Source organism: Chiloscyllium plagiosum, unplaced genomic scaffold, assembly GCF_037043375.1.
Source record: "Chiloscyllium plagiosum isolate Xiang-an unplaced genomic scaffold, Cpla_swu_hap1 HiC_scaffold_31, whole genome shotgun sequence".
Lineage (NCBI taxonomy): Eukaryota > Metazoa > Chordata > Chondrichthyes > Orectolobiformes > Hemiscylliidae > Chiloscyllium > Chiloscyllium plagiosum.
In genome coordinates, this window is record NW_028270169.1 from 17,894,061 (window position 1) to 17,913,929 (window position 19,869).

Consider the following 19,869-nt stretch of genomic DNA (forward strand, 5'->3'; position numbering starts at 1 on the left):
TAGGAGGAAGGTATAAAGGATCAGAGGTAGGTTCTTTACGCAGAGAGTTGTGAATGCATGGAATGCGCTGCCAGCTGTGGTGGTGGAAGCAAAGTCACTGGGGACATTTAAGCGACTGCTGGATATGCGTAAGGATAGCAATGAGTCGAGGGGTGTGTAGGTTAAGTTACTAGATTTTACATTAGGATTAAATCCTGGCACAACATCATGGGCCAAAGGGCCTGTTCTGTGCTGTACTTTTTCTATGTTCTATAATTGCGAGCAGGAATTGGGAAATTATGTTGAGGTTGTACAAAACATTGGTGAGGTCTCTTCTCGGATACTGGTGTCCAGTTTTGGTCGCCCAGTTGGAGAAAGGATACTATTAAGCCGGAGAGGGTTCAGAAGAGATTTACCAGGATGTTTGACTTATAAGAAAGGCTGGGACTACTTTCACTAGAGCATAGGAGTTTGAGATACCCTTATTAAAGATTATAAAATCATGAGGTGTATAGATAGAGTTAGTGGCAATTGTCTTTTCCCAAGGTTGGGGGATTTCAAGACGAGGGGGGTACATTTTTAAGGTGAGAGGAGAGAATGTTTTAAAAAAGCCATGAGGGGAATCTTTTTTCTTTTACACAGAAGATGGAATGAACTTCCTGAGGAATTACTGGATGTGGGTACAATTACAAAGTTTAAAAGATACTTTGATCAGTATATGAACAGGAAAGGTTTGGAGGGATAATGGCCAAGAGTAGGCAGGTGAGACTAGTTTAATTTGGGATTATGTTCAGCATGGACTGGTTAGACCAAATAGCCTGTTTCTGTCTGTACGACTCTATAACTCTAGAAATCTATAATTTGATATTGATCTGGGTTTGAAACTGGGATCGTCTAATCTATACAGCTGTGCCATAAATGACTGATCAATGGTGGCTGTGATAAGATGACATTAGAAGCATGCATTATCAAGCTCAGTAGGATTAGGCTTTGAAAAACATTAAGCATGAACAATGATACACAGCTCCATGTGCACTACTTTTTAAAATAAAAATCTATTAAATAGAAGAAAATCAAACTTTCCATTTCCAGAGAGAGACTTCAAACAAATTTTAAACATATAGCAATGTGAAATCACGTCTTGGGTATCAGTGCCTCATGAAATTAAATCGACAGGATTGTAACGACGTAGTCAGAATTCTCCACTATAAAAACACTAGGAGCTGTCCATAAACAGCTGTAGCCATAGTCAACAGCTGAGCTGTTGAAAGCCAATCCCTCAACCATACCATTCACACAAAGAATGTTGCTGTAACAAGCAAACAGAGAAACCTACAGATATGCAATGCTCTGATGGAATAAACAGCTGCATCCATAGTCAGCATGGCTTTGTATGAGGGAAATCGTGTCTCACAAACTTGATTGAGTTTATTTGAGCAAGCAACCAAAAGGATCGATGCAGAGCGGTAGACATCGTTAACATGGACTTCAGTAAAACCTTTGACAAGGTTCCGCATGATAGATTAATTAGTAAAGTTAGATCACATGGAATTCAGAGAGCTTGCCAACTGGAAACATATGGCTTTATGGTAGGAGACAGAGGGTGGTGGTGGAGGATTGTTTTTCAGACTGAAGGTCTATGATCAGTGACCATTCCACAGGGATCAGTACTGGGGCCACTTTTGTTTGTCATTAAGTAAATGATTTAGATGAGTATTTAGCAGATATGGTTAGTAAATTTGGGGATTACACCAAAATTGGTGGTATAGCAGAAAGTAGGCTATCAAAGATTATAAAGAGATCTTGATCAATTGGGTCAATGGGCTGAGTGGCAGATGAAGTTTAATTTGGATAAATGCAAGGTGTTGCATATTGGTAATACAAACACAGGCAGGATTTATTAGATTAGATTAGATTACTTACAGTGTGGAAACAGGCCCTTCGGCCCAACAAGTCCACACCGCCCTGCCGAAGCGCAATCCACCCATACCCCTACATTTACCTAACACTACGGGCAATTTAGCATGGCCAATTCACCTGACCTGCACATCTTTGGACTGTGGGAGGAAACCGGAGCACCCGGAGGAAACCCACGCAGACACGGAGAGAATGTGCAAACTCCACACAGTCAGTCGCCTGAGGCGGGAATTGAACCCGGGTCTCTGGCTCTGTGAGGCAGCAGTACTAACCACTGTGCCACCGTGCCGTCTACAATTATACAATTAACAATAGGGCCCTGGATAGTGTTGTAGAACCAGAGAAACCTAGAGATTCAGGTACATAGTCCTTTGAAATTGCGTCACAGGTAAACAAGGTATTTAAGGCGGCATTTAACATGTTTACTTTAATTGCTCAGACCTTCACGTATTGGAGTTGGGATGTCATGTTGAGATTGTACAGGATGTTGGTGACGCCTCTTCTGGATTACTGTGAGCAATTCTGGTTACTCGGCCATAGGAAGATTATTATTAAATGGAGAGGGTTCTGAAAAGGTTCACCAAGATACAGTGAAAAGTGTTGTTTTATATACTTATACAGGCAGATCATACCATACAAAATGCATCAGGGTAGTAGAACAGAGTGCTTAATACACTATTACAGCTGCAGAGGAACAGATCAGAATTAACATTAACAAAGTCTAACAACAGTGGGGAAGGAGCTGTTTTTTAATCTATTTGTCGAGGTATTCAAACTTTTATATCTTATGCCTGATGGAAGAGGATGGAAGAGAGTATAACCGGAGTGGAAAGGCTCTTCAATTATGTTGGCTGCTTTCCCGAGGTAGCTGGAAGTATAGATAGAGTAAATAGATGGAAGGCTGGCTCGTGTGATGGACAGGGCTGTGTTCATACCATGCAGTTGTCATACCATGCTTTCAATGGTGCATCTATAAAAATTGGTTTAGGTCTTTGTGGACATTGCGAGCTTCCTTAGCCTCCCGAGGAAGCAGAGAAATTGTTGTGCTTTCTTGACAGTCATGTCAATTTGGGTAGACCAGGACAGATTGTTGGCGATCATAACTCGCAGGAATTTAATACTCTGCACCATCGATACAGACAGGGGTGTGCCCTCCCCTCCACTTCCTGAAGTCAATGACCAACTCCATCATTTTGCTGAGACTGATGGAGGGATCGTCATCTTTACACCATGCCACTAAGTATTCAATCTCTTTCCTGTATTCTGTCTTGTCGTTGTTTGAGATCCAATCAACGATGTTAATGTCATCAGCAAACTTGTAAATGGAGTTGGGGTGGAACTTGGCTGCACAGTCGTGAATACATAAGGGGCAGAGTAGGGGAATGAGTATGCAGCCTTGTAGGGCACTGGTCATAGTCATAGAGTGTACAGTACAGAAACCGACCCTTTGGTCCAACTCGTCCATGCCAACCAGATATCCCAACCTAATCTAGTCCCACTTGCCAGCACCCGGCCAATATCCCTCCAAACCCTTCCTATTCATATACCCATCCAAATGCCTCTTTTAACTGTTGCAATTGTACCAGCCTCCACCACATCCTCTGGCAGCTCATTCTATACACGTACCACCCTCTGTGAAAAAGTTGCCCCTTAGGTCTCTTTTATATCTTTCCCCTCTCACCCTCAACCTATGCCCTCTAGTTCTGGACTCCCCTACCTCAGGGACAAGACTTTGCCTATTTACCCTATTCATGCCCCTCGATTTTGTAAACATCTATAAGGTTACCCCTCAGCCTCCGACGCTCCAGGGAAAAAAGCCCCAGCCTGTTCAGCCTCTAACAATAGCTCAAATCCTCCAACCCTAGCAACATCCTTGTAAATCTTTTCTGAACCCTTTCAAGTTTCACAACATCTTTCCGATAGGAAGGAGACCGGAATTGCACACAATATTCCAACAGTGGCCTAACCAATGACCTGTACAGCTGCAACATGACCTCCCAACACCTGTACTCAATATTCAGACCAATAAAGGAAAGCATACCAAATGCCTTCTTCACTATCCTATCTACCTGCGACTCCACTTTCAAGGAGCTATGAACCTGCACTCCAAGGTCTCTTTGTTCAGCAACACTCCCTCGGACCTTACCATTAAGTGTATAAGTCCTGCTAAGATTTGCTTTCCCAAAATGCAGCACCTCGCATCTATCTGAATTAAACTCCATCTGTCACTTCTCCGCCCATTGGCCCATCTGGTCAAGATCCTGTTGTAATCTGAGGTAACCCTCTTCGCTGTGCACTACACCTCCAATTTTGGTGTCATCTGCAAACTTACTAACTGTACCTCTTAGGCTCACATCCAAATCATTTATGTAAATGACAAAAAGTAGAGGACCCAGCACCGATCCTTGTGGCAACTCCACTGGTCACAGGCCTCCAGTCTGAAAAACAACCCTCCACCACCACCACCCTCTGTCTTCTACCTTTGAGCCAGTTCTGTATCTAAATGGCTAGTTCTCCCTGTATTCCATGTGATCTAACCTTGCTAATCAGTCTCCCATGGGGAACCTTGTCGAACGCCTTACTGAAGTCCATATAGATCACATCTGCCGCTCTGCCCTCATCTATCCTCTTTGTTACTTCTTTAAAAAACTCAATCAAGTTTGTGAGACATGATTTCCCACACACAAGTCCATGTTGACTATCCCTAATCAGTCCTTGCCTTTCCAAATACATGTACATCCTGTCCCTCAGGATTACCTCCAACAACTTGCCCACCACCGACGTCAGGCTCACTGGTCTCTAGTTCCCTGGCTTCTCCTTACCACCCTTCTTAAACAGTGGCACCACATTAGCCAACCTCCAGTGTTCCGGCATCTCATCTGTGATGATTGATGATCAAATATCTCAGCAAGAGGCCCAGCAATCACTTCTCTAGCTTCCCACAGAGTTCTTGGGTACACCTGATCAGGTCCTGGGGATATATCCACCTGTATGCGTTTCAAGACAACCAGCACTTTCTCCTCTGTAATATGGACATTTTACAGTCTATATCTTCCATATCCTTTTCCACAGTAAATACTGATGCAAAATACTCATTTAGTACCTGCCCCATCTCCTCCGGCTCCACACAAAGGCCGCCCTTGCTGATCTTTGACGGGCCCTATTCTCTCCCTAGTTACCCTTTTGTCCTTAATGTATTTGTAAACACCTTTTGGATTCTCCTTAATTCTATTTGCCAAATCCTTTTTGCCCTCCGGATTTCCCTGTTAAGTATACTCCTACTGCCTTTATTCTCTAAGGAATCACTATCTAGCCTGTCAATACCTTACATGTGCTTCCTTGACCAAAACCTCAATTTCTCTAGTCATCCAGCATTCCCTATACCTACCTGCCTTTCCTTTCTACCTAACAGGAATATACTTTCTCTGGATTCTAGTTATCTCATTTCTGAAGGCATCCCATTATCCAGCCATCATTTTACGTGCGAACATCTGCCCCCAATCAGCTTTTGAAAGTTCTTGCCTAATACTGTCAAAATTGGCCTCTCTCCAATTTAGAACTTCAACTTTTAGATCTGGTCTATCCTTTTCCATCACTATTTTAATTCTAATAGAATTATGGTCGCTGGCCCCAAAGTGCTCCCCCACTGACACCTCCATCACCTGCCTTGCCTTATCTCCCAAGAGGAGGTCAAGTTTTGCACCTTCTCTCGTAGGTACATCCACATACGAATCAGTGCATTTTCTTGTACAGACTTAAATTCCTCTCCATCTAAACCATTAACACTATGGTAGTCCAAGTCTATGTTTGGAAAATTAAAATCCCCAACCACAACCACCCTATTATTCTTACAGATAGCTGCCTAACTTTCTATATTCTCCCTTCAGAATCTCATCCTTTTCCCTTCCTGTGTCATTGATACAATGTGTACAATGACCTCATGCTGATTCTTCTCCCCTTTGAGAACATTCTGCACAGAGACATCCTTGATCCTGGCAAGCAACACACCATTCTGATTTTTCTCTGCTGGCTGTCTGTGCCCCTGACTGGAGTCCTCTAACACAATCGGTCGCTTAGAATCCAATATATCCCTCATTAGCATCAGTCTTGATACCAGAAACATGGCTGTTCGTGCTACATTCCCCTGTAAGTCCATCACCCCCTACGTTTTCCGAAACAGCACACTTGTTTGAAAATGGGGATAGCCACAGAAGACTCCTGTACTATCTTGGAGTTAACCCATCTACCTAACCGTATCTACGGCCTTTTCCCCTTCTTTTAATTGCTGTCCGTCACACCCGCTAGCTCTTGCAAATTCCTCATTGCCTCGAACTGACGCTCCAACTGATCTGTTCAACCTGACAGGAATCGCAACCAACATTTATTGCAGATATAATCCTCAGTAACCCTTAAACTCTCCTGAAACTCCCACATCTGACCAGGAGAGCATATCACTCCACTAAAGGCCATTTTGTTCTTTCCAACCTACAGACCCAGAAAATAGTACCGTCTTATAGCTCTACAAAACGCTGCTCCAGGCTAACTTAATACTTTTGGATAATATTTTTAAAATTTAAATTGAGACAGATCCCATAAAAAACATATAATCAAGGAAGAACCCACTCTACTCATTATTGTAGATTTACAACAAGGCTATAATTAAAACTATTCACTTATCTGTTTCTGTATTGTGACCTCTCCCAAACAGATTTCTCCAAGATCATTTGTGAATTTCGCTGTTTGTTAAGTTTTCCTAGACACACTCCGATGTCCAGTGATACATGAATTCAAACAGCAGAGGCAGTAACTGCGCAGATTCACTGCTGCGTCAATTAGCAGTGTGGATTCCTTTCTCTCTCTTCCTCCCCTTACCGACCATGTACTTGTTGCCTTTGTCTGTCTTTCTCCCTTTTAAAAGTGCTGTTGCTATGAATTTTTTTTTCCCCAAAGTTCCAAAACAATTGCAACAGCATATAAACAGTAATTGCTGTTCCTGGACTTCGAGAAAATCACCTCCAAACCCTGAAATACCTAAAAAAAAAAGAGCAGCCAGAAATTTTTCCCATCCTTCATCTTGAATTACCTATGTTGAGAATTATCGTGGAGGAGGTGTCATTGCCTATTCTTACTGATTGCGGTATATGGGTCAGAGGATTCAGTTACAGATAGGGGAGCAGAGATCTAAATCTCAGTTTACAGAGGAGTTTATTTGGAATTATGGTGCCGAAGGTGGAACTATCATCAATGAGTTGGAGTCAGAAGAAGATATCCTTATGATGCAACGTACCGGGATGTGTGTCGAGCCAGGGAGATGGCATCTGCCATGGACCTGTTGTGCCAGAAGAAAAATTGCGAAGGATCAAGGCAATTTGGTAGGCTGGAGGTGGTGTGAACCATGACTAACTTCGTGAAGCACTTTATAATTACAGAGGTCAGAGCCACCGGCTGGTAGTCATTGAGGTACGCTGTATGATATTTCTTTGACACCGGGACGATAGAGGTGATCCTGTAGCAGGTGAGGACTTCAGGTTATAGTAGGGGAGAGGTGAAAGATGTCTACAAGTACTCCCGCCAGTTGGTCCACACAGGATCTGAGTGCATGGCTGGGGACTCTATTGGGCCAGTTGTTTTCCATGGGTTTACGCTCAAGAAGGCTGATCTAAGGTCTGTGTTGGTGATTGTGGGGACAGATGCATCCGAACACTGTTGGGATGAGTGACACTGTTTCACTGACCTTCTGTTCAAAGCAAGCACTGAGCTCATCGATTAGGGATATAATGTTCCCAGTGATTGAGACTGACTTCATTTTGTAGCCCATTATGTTGTGTAAGCCTTGCCACAAATGATAGGTGTCCATGTGGTTGGTCTCTGTTTCAATCTTAGTTTGGTATTGCCTCTTGGTCTCTCTGGTGGCCTTACGAAAGTCATACCTGATTTCCCGTTTAGTCAGGGTTGCCTATTCTGTATGCTTCAAACCTGGACTTCAGAGGGAGTGGATCTCCTGATTCATCCATGGTTTACAGCTGAGGAACATTCGAATTAACTTTTTCGGCATTCAGTCTTCTACACACTTACTAATGAAGTTGGTGGCAGTGGTGGCATGCTCGTTTAGGTTGGCCACTGAGTTCTTTAATATGGTTCACCAACTCTAAGCAGTCACATTGAAGTCCTTCCATCGCCTCAGATCAACCCTGCACTACTTTCTGTACTGGGTCCTTAAGCTTCAATTTGTGCTTGGAAGCTGGGAGGAGGAGGACAGCGTTGTGATCGGATTTTCCACAATGCAGAAGGGAGAGTAGGAAATGTTTGGAGGGATATGGGACAAAGTGGGCAATGGAAGCGGACAAGTGGGACTAGTTTGGTTTGGAAACATAATCAACATGGACTAGTTGTACCAAAAGGGTCAGTTTCCATGCTGTATGACTATGACCATAGTCTGCAGGTAGATCTCAAAAATATTCAGCCATTTATTAGTCTATTTATTTCTGAATGGTAAGATTACTGGAGATCAATTTTGCAAATTAGGAGGAAGCATACACATTAGAAAAATTCAAGTTAATTAATAGTAAGAACATGTAAAGTGACTAATGTTTAGGTGCTGAGCTACCTAGATAAATCATGTTTGTTGTACTGCTCCTAACATATGCAGAGCCTTATGCATGAATATTTTTAGCATGAATAGATGTCCTGGCACTCAGGAATATTTGTTCCTGTAATTAACCAAATCAGGGAACTTCACAGAGATGGTTGAAATGTATTTTATTTGTGCCCTTTGATATAAACCTGAGACTACAAGCTTTCATCCTCTTCTGCTGGTTGAATTGGAATCCATTTCTCACAACTAAGAAAATGAAGACAAGTAGCTTCTCCAGAGAATGGTTGCACTTATGATCAAAAGCTAATACATATTGTCTTTGAGAGCTCAAGTCTGGCAGCATATTACAAAGCACAACGGCAAAACAAAGCCGTTATCAGCAATCCACCTTGAACACAGTAAAGAAGGCAATGATATGACTGACCCTACCTCCCACTCTCAAATGCATGTTTATATGCTGCATAACACTGAACACTAGGATCTTAAGTAGTTACATAACAAAAAACATTGACACTGATCACCCACAGAATTAAATTTTATACACTTTATATCCATACCTGTGCAGTACTATGAAAATTACAGTTATATACTATCAAGTCACATGGCAGGTTCATCATGGAATTTTGCTCAATATACTGCAGTATTTTCAAAAATTTTTTAAAATAATCCTTTCAGAGACTAACGGTGTTGTTGGAGAGGCCAGCATTCATTGCCCATCCCTAATTGCCCAGAGGGCAGTTAAATGTCAACCACATCACTATGGGTCTGGAGTTGCATGTAGGCTGGACTGGGTAAGGATGGCAATTTCTCTTCCTAAAGGACATTAGTAAACCAGATAGGTTTTCCCAACAATTGGCAATGAATTCATGGTGATCATTAGACTCTTAATTCCAGGGTTTTTTAAACAATTATTCCAAGAACAAAATGGAATATACCCGAGTTTCCAACACTACCCATCATTGTGATGCGCTTATATTGTTATTACATTTAAGAAATGGGAATTAATTGACATAAAATATATTCCAGGATGTCACTTTTAATGTTGCTTTGTAATCATGTGTTGAGAAACAAATGTATTGATATATCAGTTTACCAGCCCTATGGAGAGATTCAAGCAATGTACTCAATGAAGCTCAAGCATTTTGAATCAAAAGTGTACTGTTTATACCTTATGGAAATGTGAAAACATAACAGATGCATTTTGTAATATTGACAATTTACGTTTACTAAGTTAGAACAACGCAATTTCAACTGTAGGACTTTGATTTGCATCACAAGAAAGATCTATTAGAAATAAGAAACATTTGCATTCTTAATCCCAGTTTCTAATAGATAAAACTGTGTGGTGTCAATGAAGTTCCTGAACCCAGCTGCCCCAGTCAAGAATAGATGAATATCATTCAATTGAAACAGGCAAATTCATGTTCTAGTTAGGAGTCCAGCACTCTGGGCTACTGAACAAAATAAATGTTTGAAACTAATTGAAAATAAGCTGATTATTTTAGTAAAATAACTAAATATTCAAGCAATTAATTCCAAGGAGACACTAGAAATCTTACCTGTTCTGCTCCCACCATACTTATTGGCTTGCACTTGAAGAGGTGGTTGATGAACTTGGGAATGAAGGAGCTGCATAATTTACAAAACAAAAAAACATGCATTACCCTCGGAATGAAAAAGGCTTAACAAAACTAAAATAGCTTTTCACCTTTGGAAAAGATGAAATTCATTAGGGGATCAAACTATATTGCAGGGCCACATTGCATTAGAGTAGCAAAGATGCAGGTTCACACCAAAGATGACTGTGGCTGAGGTCATAATCTCAGCCGCACTGGCACAGTTTGGTCAAGTACTGGTCCACATCTGTTATTATCCATCAACCATCCCAGTTGTGCAGCTCTCTGGTTAGTATAGAAACACTTTTCATACCAGAGTTACTCCATTAATATTTAGTTTCTGAAATATCAAAAAGATGATTGAAAAAGTCACTGGTAAAACGTTTGGGAGTATGTTGTGAGCTGGTTACTCTACTGGCTAGCAGGACATGTATAATAATGAGAGCTGTAGAAAGGTAGAAGGGGAGAAAAAGTGCTTAAAAATCAAAACATTGAGACACTAAATTGAATATACAAAATTGTATATTCTTACCCTTTTTGGTTATAGATACTTTCCAATCAACCTGTTCAGCGATGTTATCTCATCTCTGGAGCAGGTTGGGCTTGAACCCAGGCCTCCAAATCCAGAGGTTAAGGTCAGGGAATGCAGCAATATTCACAGTTCAACATGAGAATTTTATACAACGTTTTGCGTGAGAATTAAAAAAAAACTAGATTGAAGGAAAGATGAAGATAGTAAATTCCAGAAAAGTAGAAGAAAATCATGTCATTATTAAGCTGAAGCAAAATTAACAAAGCAAATAAATGTGTCTGAAAACGTTGTCAGACCTGTTGAGTATTTCTAGCATTTTCTGTTTTTGCTAGAACAATTTCATCTTTTTCCAGGAGAGTCATTCCATAAGACCATAACACATAGGAGTGGAAGGCAGGCTATTCAGCCCATTGAGTCCACTCCAGCATTCAATGATGGGCATTTCAACTCCACTTATCCGCATTCTCCCCATAGCCCTTAATTCCTTGCGAGATCAAGGATTATCTATCTCTGCCTTGAAGATACCAAACATCCCGGCCTCCACTGCACTCCGTGGCAATTAATTCCACAGGCCCACCACTCTCTGGCTGAAGAAATGTCTCCTCATTTGACCCTCTCTAATTCTAAGGCTGTGCCCACGGGTCCAAGTTTCCCCACCTAACAGAAACTTCTCAGCGTCCACCCTTTCTAAGCCATGTATTATCTTGTAAGTTTCTATTAGATCTCCCCTCAACCTTCTAAACTCTAATAAATACAATCCCAGGATCCTCAGCCGTTCATCGTATGTTTGGCCTACCATTCTAGGGATCACCAGTGTGAATCTCCGCGGGACAAGCTCCAGTGCCAGTATGTCCTTCCTGAGGTGTGGGGCCCAAAATTGGACACAGTATTCTAAATGGGGCCTAACTAGAGCTTTATAAAGTCTCGGAAGCTTTTATATTCCAACCCTCGAGAAAAAAATGACAACATTACATTTGCTTTCTTAATTACGGACTCAACCTGCAAGTTAACCTTTAGAGAATCCTGGATTAGCACTCCCAGATCCCTTTGTACTTTGGCTTTATGAATTTTTTCACCATTAGCACTCCCAGATCCCTTTGTACTTTGGCTTTATGAATTTTCTCACCATAGTCCATGCCTGTATTCTTTTTTCCAAAGTGCAAGACCTCGCATTTGATCACGTTGAATTTCATCAGCTATTTCCTGGACCACTCCTGAATCTTTCTGCCACCTCCTCACCACTACTTGCTCATCCACCTAAGTTAATATCATCAATTAACTTCACGAGAATGCCCCCAGTCCCTTCATCCAGATCATTAATATATAAAGTGAACAGTTGCAAGCCAAAAACTGAACACTGCGGGACACCATTTGTCACGAGATGCCATTCTGAAAAAGAACCTTTTATTCCAACTCTCTGCCTTCTGTCAGACAGCCAATCCTCAATCCATGCCAATAGCTCACCTTGAACACCATGGGCCCTCACCTTACTCAGCAGCATCCCGTGAGGCACCTTATCAAAGGCCTTTTGGAAGTCTAGACAGATGACATCCACTGGGTTTCCCTGGGCTAACCTACTTGTTACCTCCAAAGAATTCTAACAGGTTTGTCAGGCACGGCCTCCCCTTACTAAATCCACGTTGAGTTGTTGTAATCCGACCCTGCGCTTCCATGAATTTAGAAATCGCATCCTTAATGATGGATTCTAGAATTTTACCTACAATCAAGGTTAGGCTAATTGGCCATAATTTTCCATCTTTTGTCTTGATCCTTTGAACAAGAGGGTTACAACAGCGATTTTCCAATCATCTGGGACCAGGAGATTTATCAATATTTAGACCTTTTAGCTTTTCTAACACTTCCTCTTTTGTAATGGCTACCATACTCAACTCTGCCCCCTGACTCTCCTTAATTCTTGGGATATTACTCATGTTTTCCATTGTGAAGACTGACACAAAGTACTTATTAAGTTCTTCAGCTATTTCCTTATCTCCAGCACTAGCCTTCCTGCATCAATTTGGAGCAGCCCAATGTCTACTTCTGCCTGTAGTTTGTTTATGATGTATTGAAAGAAATTTTTACTATCATTTCTAATATTACTGGCTAGCTTACCTTCATATTTGATCCTGTCCTTCCTTATTTCTCTCTTAGTTATTCTCTGTTCGTTTTTGTAGTCTTCCCAATCTTCTGTGTTCCCAGTGCTCTTGACCATTTTATAGGCTCTCTCTTTTACTTTGATACATTTCCTGACATCCTTTGTCAGCCAAGGTTGTCTAATCCCCCCAGCCCGAATAATATTTCTTTCCTTTGGGATGAACCTCTTTACTGTATCCTCAATTACAGCCAGAAATTCCTGCAAGTGTTGTTCTGTCTTCCCTGCTAGGCTCTGCTTCCAGTCGATTTTCATCAGTTCCTCTCTCATGCTCCTATAATTACCTTTATTTGACTATAACACCATTACATCCGATTTTACCCTCTCTCTTTCAAACTACAGACTGAACTTTACCATATTGTGATCGCTACCTCCAAAGTATTCCCTAACTTTAAGATCTTTCATAAAGTTTGACTCATCACATAGCACTAAGTCCAGAATAGCCTGCTCCCTTGTGGGCTCCATCACAAGCTGTTTTAAAAAGCCAGCCTGTAAGCATTCCATTAATTCCCTTTCTGTGGATTCACCGGCAACATTATTTACCCAGTCCACCTGAATATTGAAGTCCCCATGATCATCGTGAATTTGCCGTTCTGACATGCCCTATTTCCTGATACAACCTGCACCCTGGTCCTGACCACTATTGGGAGGTCTGTGCATAACTCCCATTATGGTTTTTTTGCCTTCGTGGTTCCTCAACTCCACACACACAGACTCCACATCATCCGGCCCTATGTCATTCAGTGCCATAGATTTAATTTCACTCTTAACTTAACAAGGCCACCCCGCCCCCTCTGCCACCTCCCTGTCTTTTCAATAAGTTGTAAATCCTTGGATGTTTAAATGCCAGTCCGGAATCCCCTGCAACCACAACGTTGTGATGCCTACCATATCATAATCATTCACGATGATTTGTGCCATTAATTCAATTTGGTTATTATCAAGTGTTCACGTATACTGGCCTGTGCTCTTCTCGCAATTATTAAATCAGATGACTTTACAGGGCCAACAATAATCTGTATCTTTAATCCCAGAATGCAGTAGATTCTAATTGCTTACACCTAACATGAACTCCATAGTGGGACCACTCCTTGAATCAACCAAAGGCAATTTCAAACATGCTTTGCAGTTGTTATAGAGGGGAGATGTAGCAAAATTATCCATACTAAATTTGGAAAAGAGAAGTAAAGCAGTCAGCTTTCTGTATAGTAGAGCCAGAAATCGTACGTTTAGGATAGAAAAAACAGAAGAAAGATTCACAACATTTACAAGGTAAGGGACCAGCATGGAGTAACTGTTGGAGCTGCAGGAAGACACCAGCTGCTATTTCTTTAGTGCGAGATTCAATATAAACAAAAACCCACCAACTTCACCATTTCAGAATATTAAAGAAAAGAAAGTTGATTATTTCCTCACGTATTTACTTTTACAGCAATATTTGCAGCAAATGAATAGACCTAGCGTATAAGACACCATCATTTTTCCAGCACCGAAACTCAGATTTTTGCATATACTTGGCATATAGGTTAGCCTCCTTTCTACCCCACTTTCAGCTCAGTTATTAGGGGCCAGCCTCAATTTCCGTCCCATAGTCAATGATTTACTTACTGGTAGCTTATAACTGAGCACAAGAAATCAAACAGGCAATATGGACGTGTCATGAAGAGGTGTAGGAGTTAAAGAAATACCATGTTTTGCATCAGATGCTGATGCCATTTCAAAATAGACGTCACCCAAACCAGTAGGTCAATTTTATATTCAGTGTTAGAGGGGTCGATGCCTGTTCCTGGAGGGATATTTTGCAGCCATGATCAACTCTGATGTTATTGACTATATCGACATCTCTGATACATAGAAGTGGTCTAAGAGCAACAAACCATAGTAAAAACGTCTAATTAATTTGACCCAAATTGGAGAGTAAGGAAAGACCTAGAGAAAATATATGGGACACGATAAGTTCAGACAGATGTCTTTGCTCGCACATCGTTTGATGGTATCAAAAAAAATTAATTCCTCATTTAACACATTTTCCAGAGAAAAGACATACAGAAAATAAGCAGCATGGATGACAATCAGAAGTAGTGAATTCCTCATAGCTCAAGGAAGTTCTGTTTTGGATAAATTACATATTGGGAAAAAGAGGAATAAAAGACTGAATTGAGCAGAGAATTCGGGGAATGGAATAATTTCCAGACACTGCATGGTTTTAATCAAAATTTTATGTTCTTTTTCCTGAGACAGATAGATTAAACTCCATTGCCTCACGTTTTAAAAAAAATTGAAGTGTAAAGTAAAGCTTTGTCATATTAAATGTCCCAAAATAAACAGTGTTCTACTTTCATAATCAACAAAATATTAAACTAGAAAGCAAATAAGCACAAAGCAAACTAACTGCAAAAAACAGGTGGTCATTTAATCAAATGTTCCCGGAGGGACAGGTTTCACCATATCTTTCTTTTCAGTTCTGGGCTGAGCAGGCCATAATATACTAGCAGCAGTGGACCTCAAGGTCAACAGGATTTGTAAATACTCTAAGTAGGAGATTACAGACATAAGACTGGTCTATTTCTGCTGCACATTACTCAATGGTAACACATCTTTAACCCCATTATCACTTTAGCAGCACACATGTGGAAGATCACATGTCAAAACAAGCAATTAAAAACATAAGCTTCATGCACCTCATGATTTTATTCTGTAGCTGGTAGAGCTCCTGTAGCATTGCCTATTGTCTATCAGGTCATGTGCTGTTTGTAACAACAGAAGCAAACAACAGGAAAGAGAAACTTCAGATCTGCTGATGACTAAAGAAATTCAAACTGCTCTCCTCAGAGAGAAAGGAGACTGAGAGGAGATTTGATCAAGGTTTTCAAAATTATGAGTGGGTTGGATGGAGCAGACAGGGAGGAGCTGTTCCCACTCATAAAAGAAAATAAAGATTAAGAGGGCATAGATTTAAAGTGATGTGCAAATAAAGTAAGGGTGATTGGATTGTTTTCTCAAAGTGAGTAGATAGGGCATGGAATACACAGCTTGACATGAGGAAGCAGGTTCAATTGAAGCATTCCAGAGAGCACTGGGTAGTTATCTGGATAGAAATGATGTGCAGCAATAGGGAAAAACATAAGCGAATGGCATTAGGTAATCAAACTGTTTGCAGGTATGATGGACCGAATTGCCTCCTATGACTCAGAAGAGCATTATTTATTAATGTTTAACCCTAAATGTTTTAAGGAATGTATGGCTCAGGATCTCTCAAATCTCTGCACACAATTTGGCTGATTAACATAGTGCTTTCTGGCAGCATATATCTTTGTGGAGTTGATTGTTACTTGCAGTGAATGGCCTTATTCACTAGGTAGAGAAAATGCAAACAGAAAGGAAAATTATATTCCCGATGGAATGTTTGAATGGGCGGGGGTGGGAAAAGTGGTCAGGCTGCAAATTTACACAAAAATGAACATTCCTTTACCTTCAACCCCTGCTCAGAAAAAAAATAATGAGGAAACAAGGGCCCAAAGAATTAAATACAGGCTGTAATTATTTAGCAGTTATACTGGCCTCAGAGTCCCCGTTAATGCAAATAGTTTTACCACTTACTTCTGCAGTAGACAGGTCTGCCAATTACTGAGCCCTTGTTATTCAGTTCAGCAAGAAGGCATCTGAACTAAGGAACAGGTCACCAAGGTGATGAACAGCAAAACGAACACCTGCCCCTCCCACCCCCACTTCACTTCTGCGCATTTATTTTAAAATTGTATCACTGAGAACGCTGCACAACACATGCAGACTCAGGTGGAAGCTAACAAAGGAGTGGATTAGGTAACAACAGAGAGCAACAGCTTTGTGGACATACTTTGCCTATTATGAAATTTAACGCAAACTATTTTCTTGGCATCCACATCCCATTGATCTATTTGGAGGATGGGATAATTTGATCAATTTTCCATAGAATCTAGAACTTCTTGAGTCTTCTACTTAAATCAATATCTGAAAGAAAATGCAAAATGCATATTCTTCCTATTTTGCAAAGTGTTATAAAGCGCAGGAACAGGCCATTCAGCCCAAATTCCAAGTGAGCCTAATCTCATCCACCACCATCTAATATTATCAAAGTATCGACACTCACATACTTATCTAGTTTCTATTTCGCAATGAAACCTGTACTGTATTTAAGCACAGGTCATTTAAACGGCAACGGTTTGCAATTTGATTTATAAAAAAAATTCAGTAAGTATATCTGAACCACTCAAGAGTTTTGTTTTGACAGACAGACATTTTACCCGACCCTATTTATACAAACAAGCCAAGTAAATTTGTCTGGCATGTCCCTGCCTGTTCTAGTGGTGAAAAGGCAGTCACGATTTGCAGGCCTCAATCTCAAGTTGTATTTTGCAGGTTGTCTGCAGGCAACAAATGATACAACTTAGCAACCTCGTTGAATTTCACCCAGTTGGGATGTGACAATAGGAAGTCCTTAAAGAGGAAGAGTGGTGGTGAGGTTGGGCATTTTCCATTTTGATTGCAGATAAAAACACAAAGCCATTCTTTGAAACATTACATTGTTTTCTTTTTGTTTGGAACACTAGCATACACAAAGCCGGGTAGTGTCAAGGTCCACTCAACTTGGGAATTAAAGGTTACCACATGTGTCAGGGATCTGCTCAGGGTGCACAGCTTTATGTACTTGAGAGAAAGCATGGTGCCTCAGTAGTTAGCACTGCTGCCTCACAGCACCAAGGACCTGGATTCGATTCCAGCCTCGGGCCACTATGTGTGGAGTTTGCACATTCTCCCTCTATCTGCGTGGGTTTTCTCCGGATGTTCCGGTTTCCTCCCACAGTCCAAAAGATGTGCAGGTCAGGTTAATTGGCCATGCTAAATTGCCCACAGGGATGTATTCGTTAGGTGCATTAGTCAGGAGCAAATATATAGGAAAGAGGAATGGGTCTAGCTGGGTTACTCTTCGGAGGGTCGGTGTGGCCTTGTTGGGCCGAAGGGCCTGTTTCCACACTGTAGAGATTCTAATTCTGTGTAGTGGGGCTTCTACCTGTTCAACCAGCGCCACTGATCCCATTTGAAGGCTCTTTTCTCCTAGTCAAAATGATTTCCTGAAGTGAAAATTGGCCCAACATTTCCAAATATGAAGTTAAAACAAAATATAAGAGAGAACATAATGAAAGTAAAGTGCGAGGTGCTAAATAATATGGAAATCCCAATTCTAGCATTAAAAAAAAACTAGACCTTGGAAAAACTACAGGGTTTTTAGTCAGTACAACTGAAACATTACAACTGGCCTTAGGAATAGAAAAGAATTCCAGACAGAATTCCCACCACTGCTCATTAATCAGGGACTCTTTGTACATTTAATGTGAATGTTGGAAGACAGTGTCAAGTTTGTGTGCAGTGCCCTATTAGTCAAAATCTCTACTGACGTTCAAGGGCTGACTTTCCTGAACCGCATGCAAGAGATACACAAGAGTAAGAACCCGGAATAATATAACTTGTGCAGCCCATGATCACTGGAACTTCCTACACTGTTTTGTAGCTATAAGGAAGGTCACGCTGAACAAAACTGCCTCATTGCCAATTGAGATCAGCAGCTAGGAGATTACAATTGGAGTCCAGGAGTACAGCATGAGGCAAAAAAAAAGTCATGACTTGGAGATACTGGCGTTGGACTGGGGTGTACAAAAGTTAAAAATCACAACACCAGGTTATAGTCCAACAGGTTTAACTGGAAGCATTAGCTTTCGGAGCGCTGCTCCTTCATCAAGTGGTTGTGACAACCATCTGAAGGAGCAGCGCTCCGAAAGCTAGTGCTTCCAATTAAACCTGTTACTGTGTGACTTTTAAAAAAAAAATTTAGGTAGTTGCCTACTTTCAGTTCTCTGGTCTGTTTTCTTGACTCTGCAAAGGTTTCCCTGATAAGCCTGGGTTTGGAGGCAGGCCACAGGAAGATTATTCAGCAAGCCCACAGAAACACATTTCCAGGAGATAAAGTGGAAAGATGCTTGCCACTACAGGTGAAGTTGAAGAGCCACCTCCTTCCAACACAACTTACATTTGTATTGTGCCTTTTGCTTCTTATATAGTAACTATTCTGAGGCATTTCAAGCATAATCAAGCAAGAAGTAATGCTGAGCTAAAGGAGTCATTAAAATAATTGAAGTGGCATTTAAGAAATGTCTAAAAAAAGGAATAGAGGTTTAGAGATGGAATTCCAGAACTTGGAGACAAGATGGCTGAAGGCAATGTTGAAAATGAAGGGGCATGAGAAGTCAGGGGTACACAAGAGAAAAGGAGTGCTTTGTTCAACCCTAAAAGCATCAAGATGAATTGACATGTGCATTTCAAGACATATAATTTAGAATGGTTTAGTTATCATAAATAACCCATGACACCCCCTGTGATATTCAGCTGTGTGACCCATAAAGGCACATGATCAGAGGCCTGTGATTTAAGGAATTGAGCTTACCCAAAGCCAAATCACAGGGTCAGTAGGAGGAGGAAGGTTTTAAGTTACTCTCGTTTGGCCTTGTATCCTTTTTTCAAATTCACCTATCTCAAACATCTAAAGCATCCAAAGGCAGTTATTTATACTTTGACCTGAGGACATGAAACCGAAAAAATATTTCTAGGAAAAACAATGTGCCAAGAAAATTCAGCAGGTAGACAAGAATAATGTCAGAAAATAGAAAAGAAGTCCCGAATAACTGGACATGGAACCCTAAAGTGGAACAAACTCAATGTTACAAGAAACTGCTTTGTTATTTCAGCACACTAAAGTCAATAGACAGATCACCCCAGGCTAGTTATGCCGTGGAATTTTCCAGTCCTAGTTCAAGTACATACAGCTTTCTCACATTACTGATACTCAATTTGCTGATTTCCGTCTGTCACTCATTGCATACCCTGTTGAGGTTTGGAGAGAGATGGATTACTGATTGGAAATTTTGCTCAAGATTATATCAGAAGCAGCAAAAAACAACATAAGGGTCCTGAAAACAGGTTTGAGAGAACTGACAGATGTAATTTTGCTGCACTTCATCCACCAGATGTACACCTGTACGTGCTG

At 41.0% G+C, this 19,869-nt stretch overlaps 1 protein-coding gene across 1 annotated transcript in view; it reads right to left on the minus strand.

The window, feature by feature from the left end:
- Window positions 1-19,869, minus strand: part of vps53 (VPS53 subunit of GARP complex) — a 235,043-nt gene that overhangs the window by 40,061 nt on the left and 175,113 nt on the right. Inside the window, exon 19 of the mRNA XM_043718341.2 lies at window positions 10,051-10,120. Coding sequence (XP_043574276.2) covers window positions 10,051-10,120 — 70 coding nt within the window. The remainder of the gene's footprint in view (window positions 1-10,050; window positions 10,121-19,869) is intronic.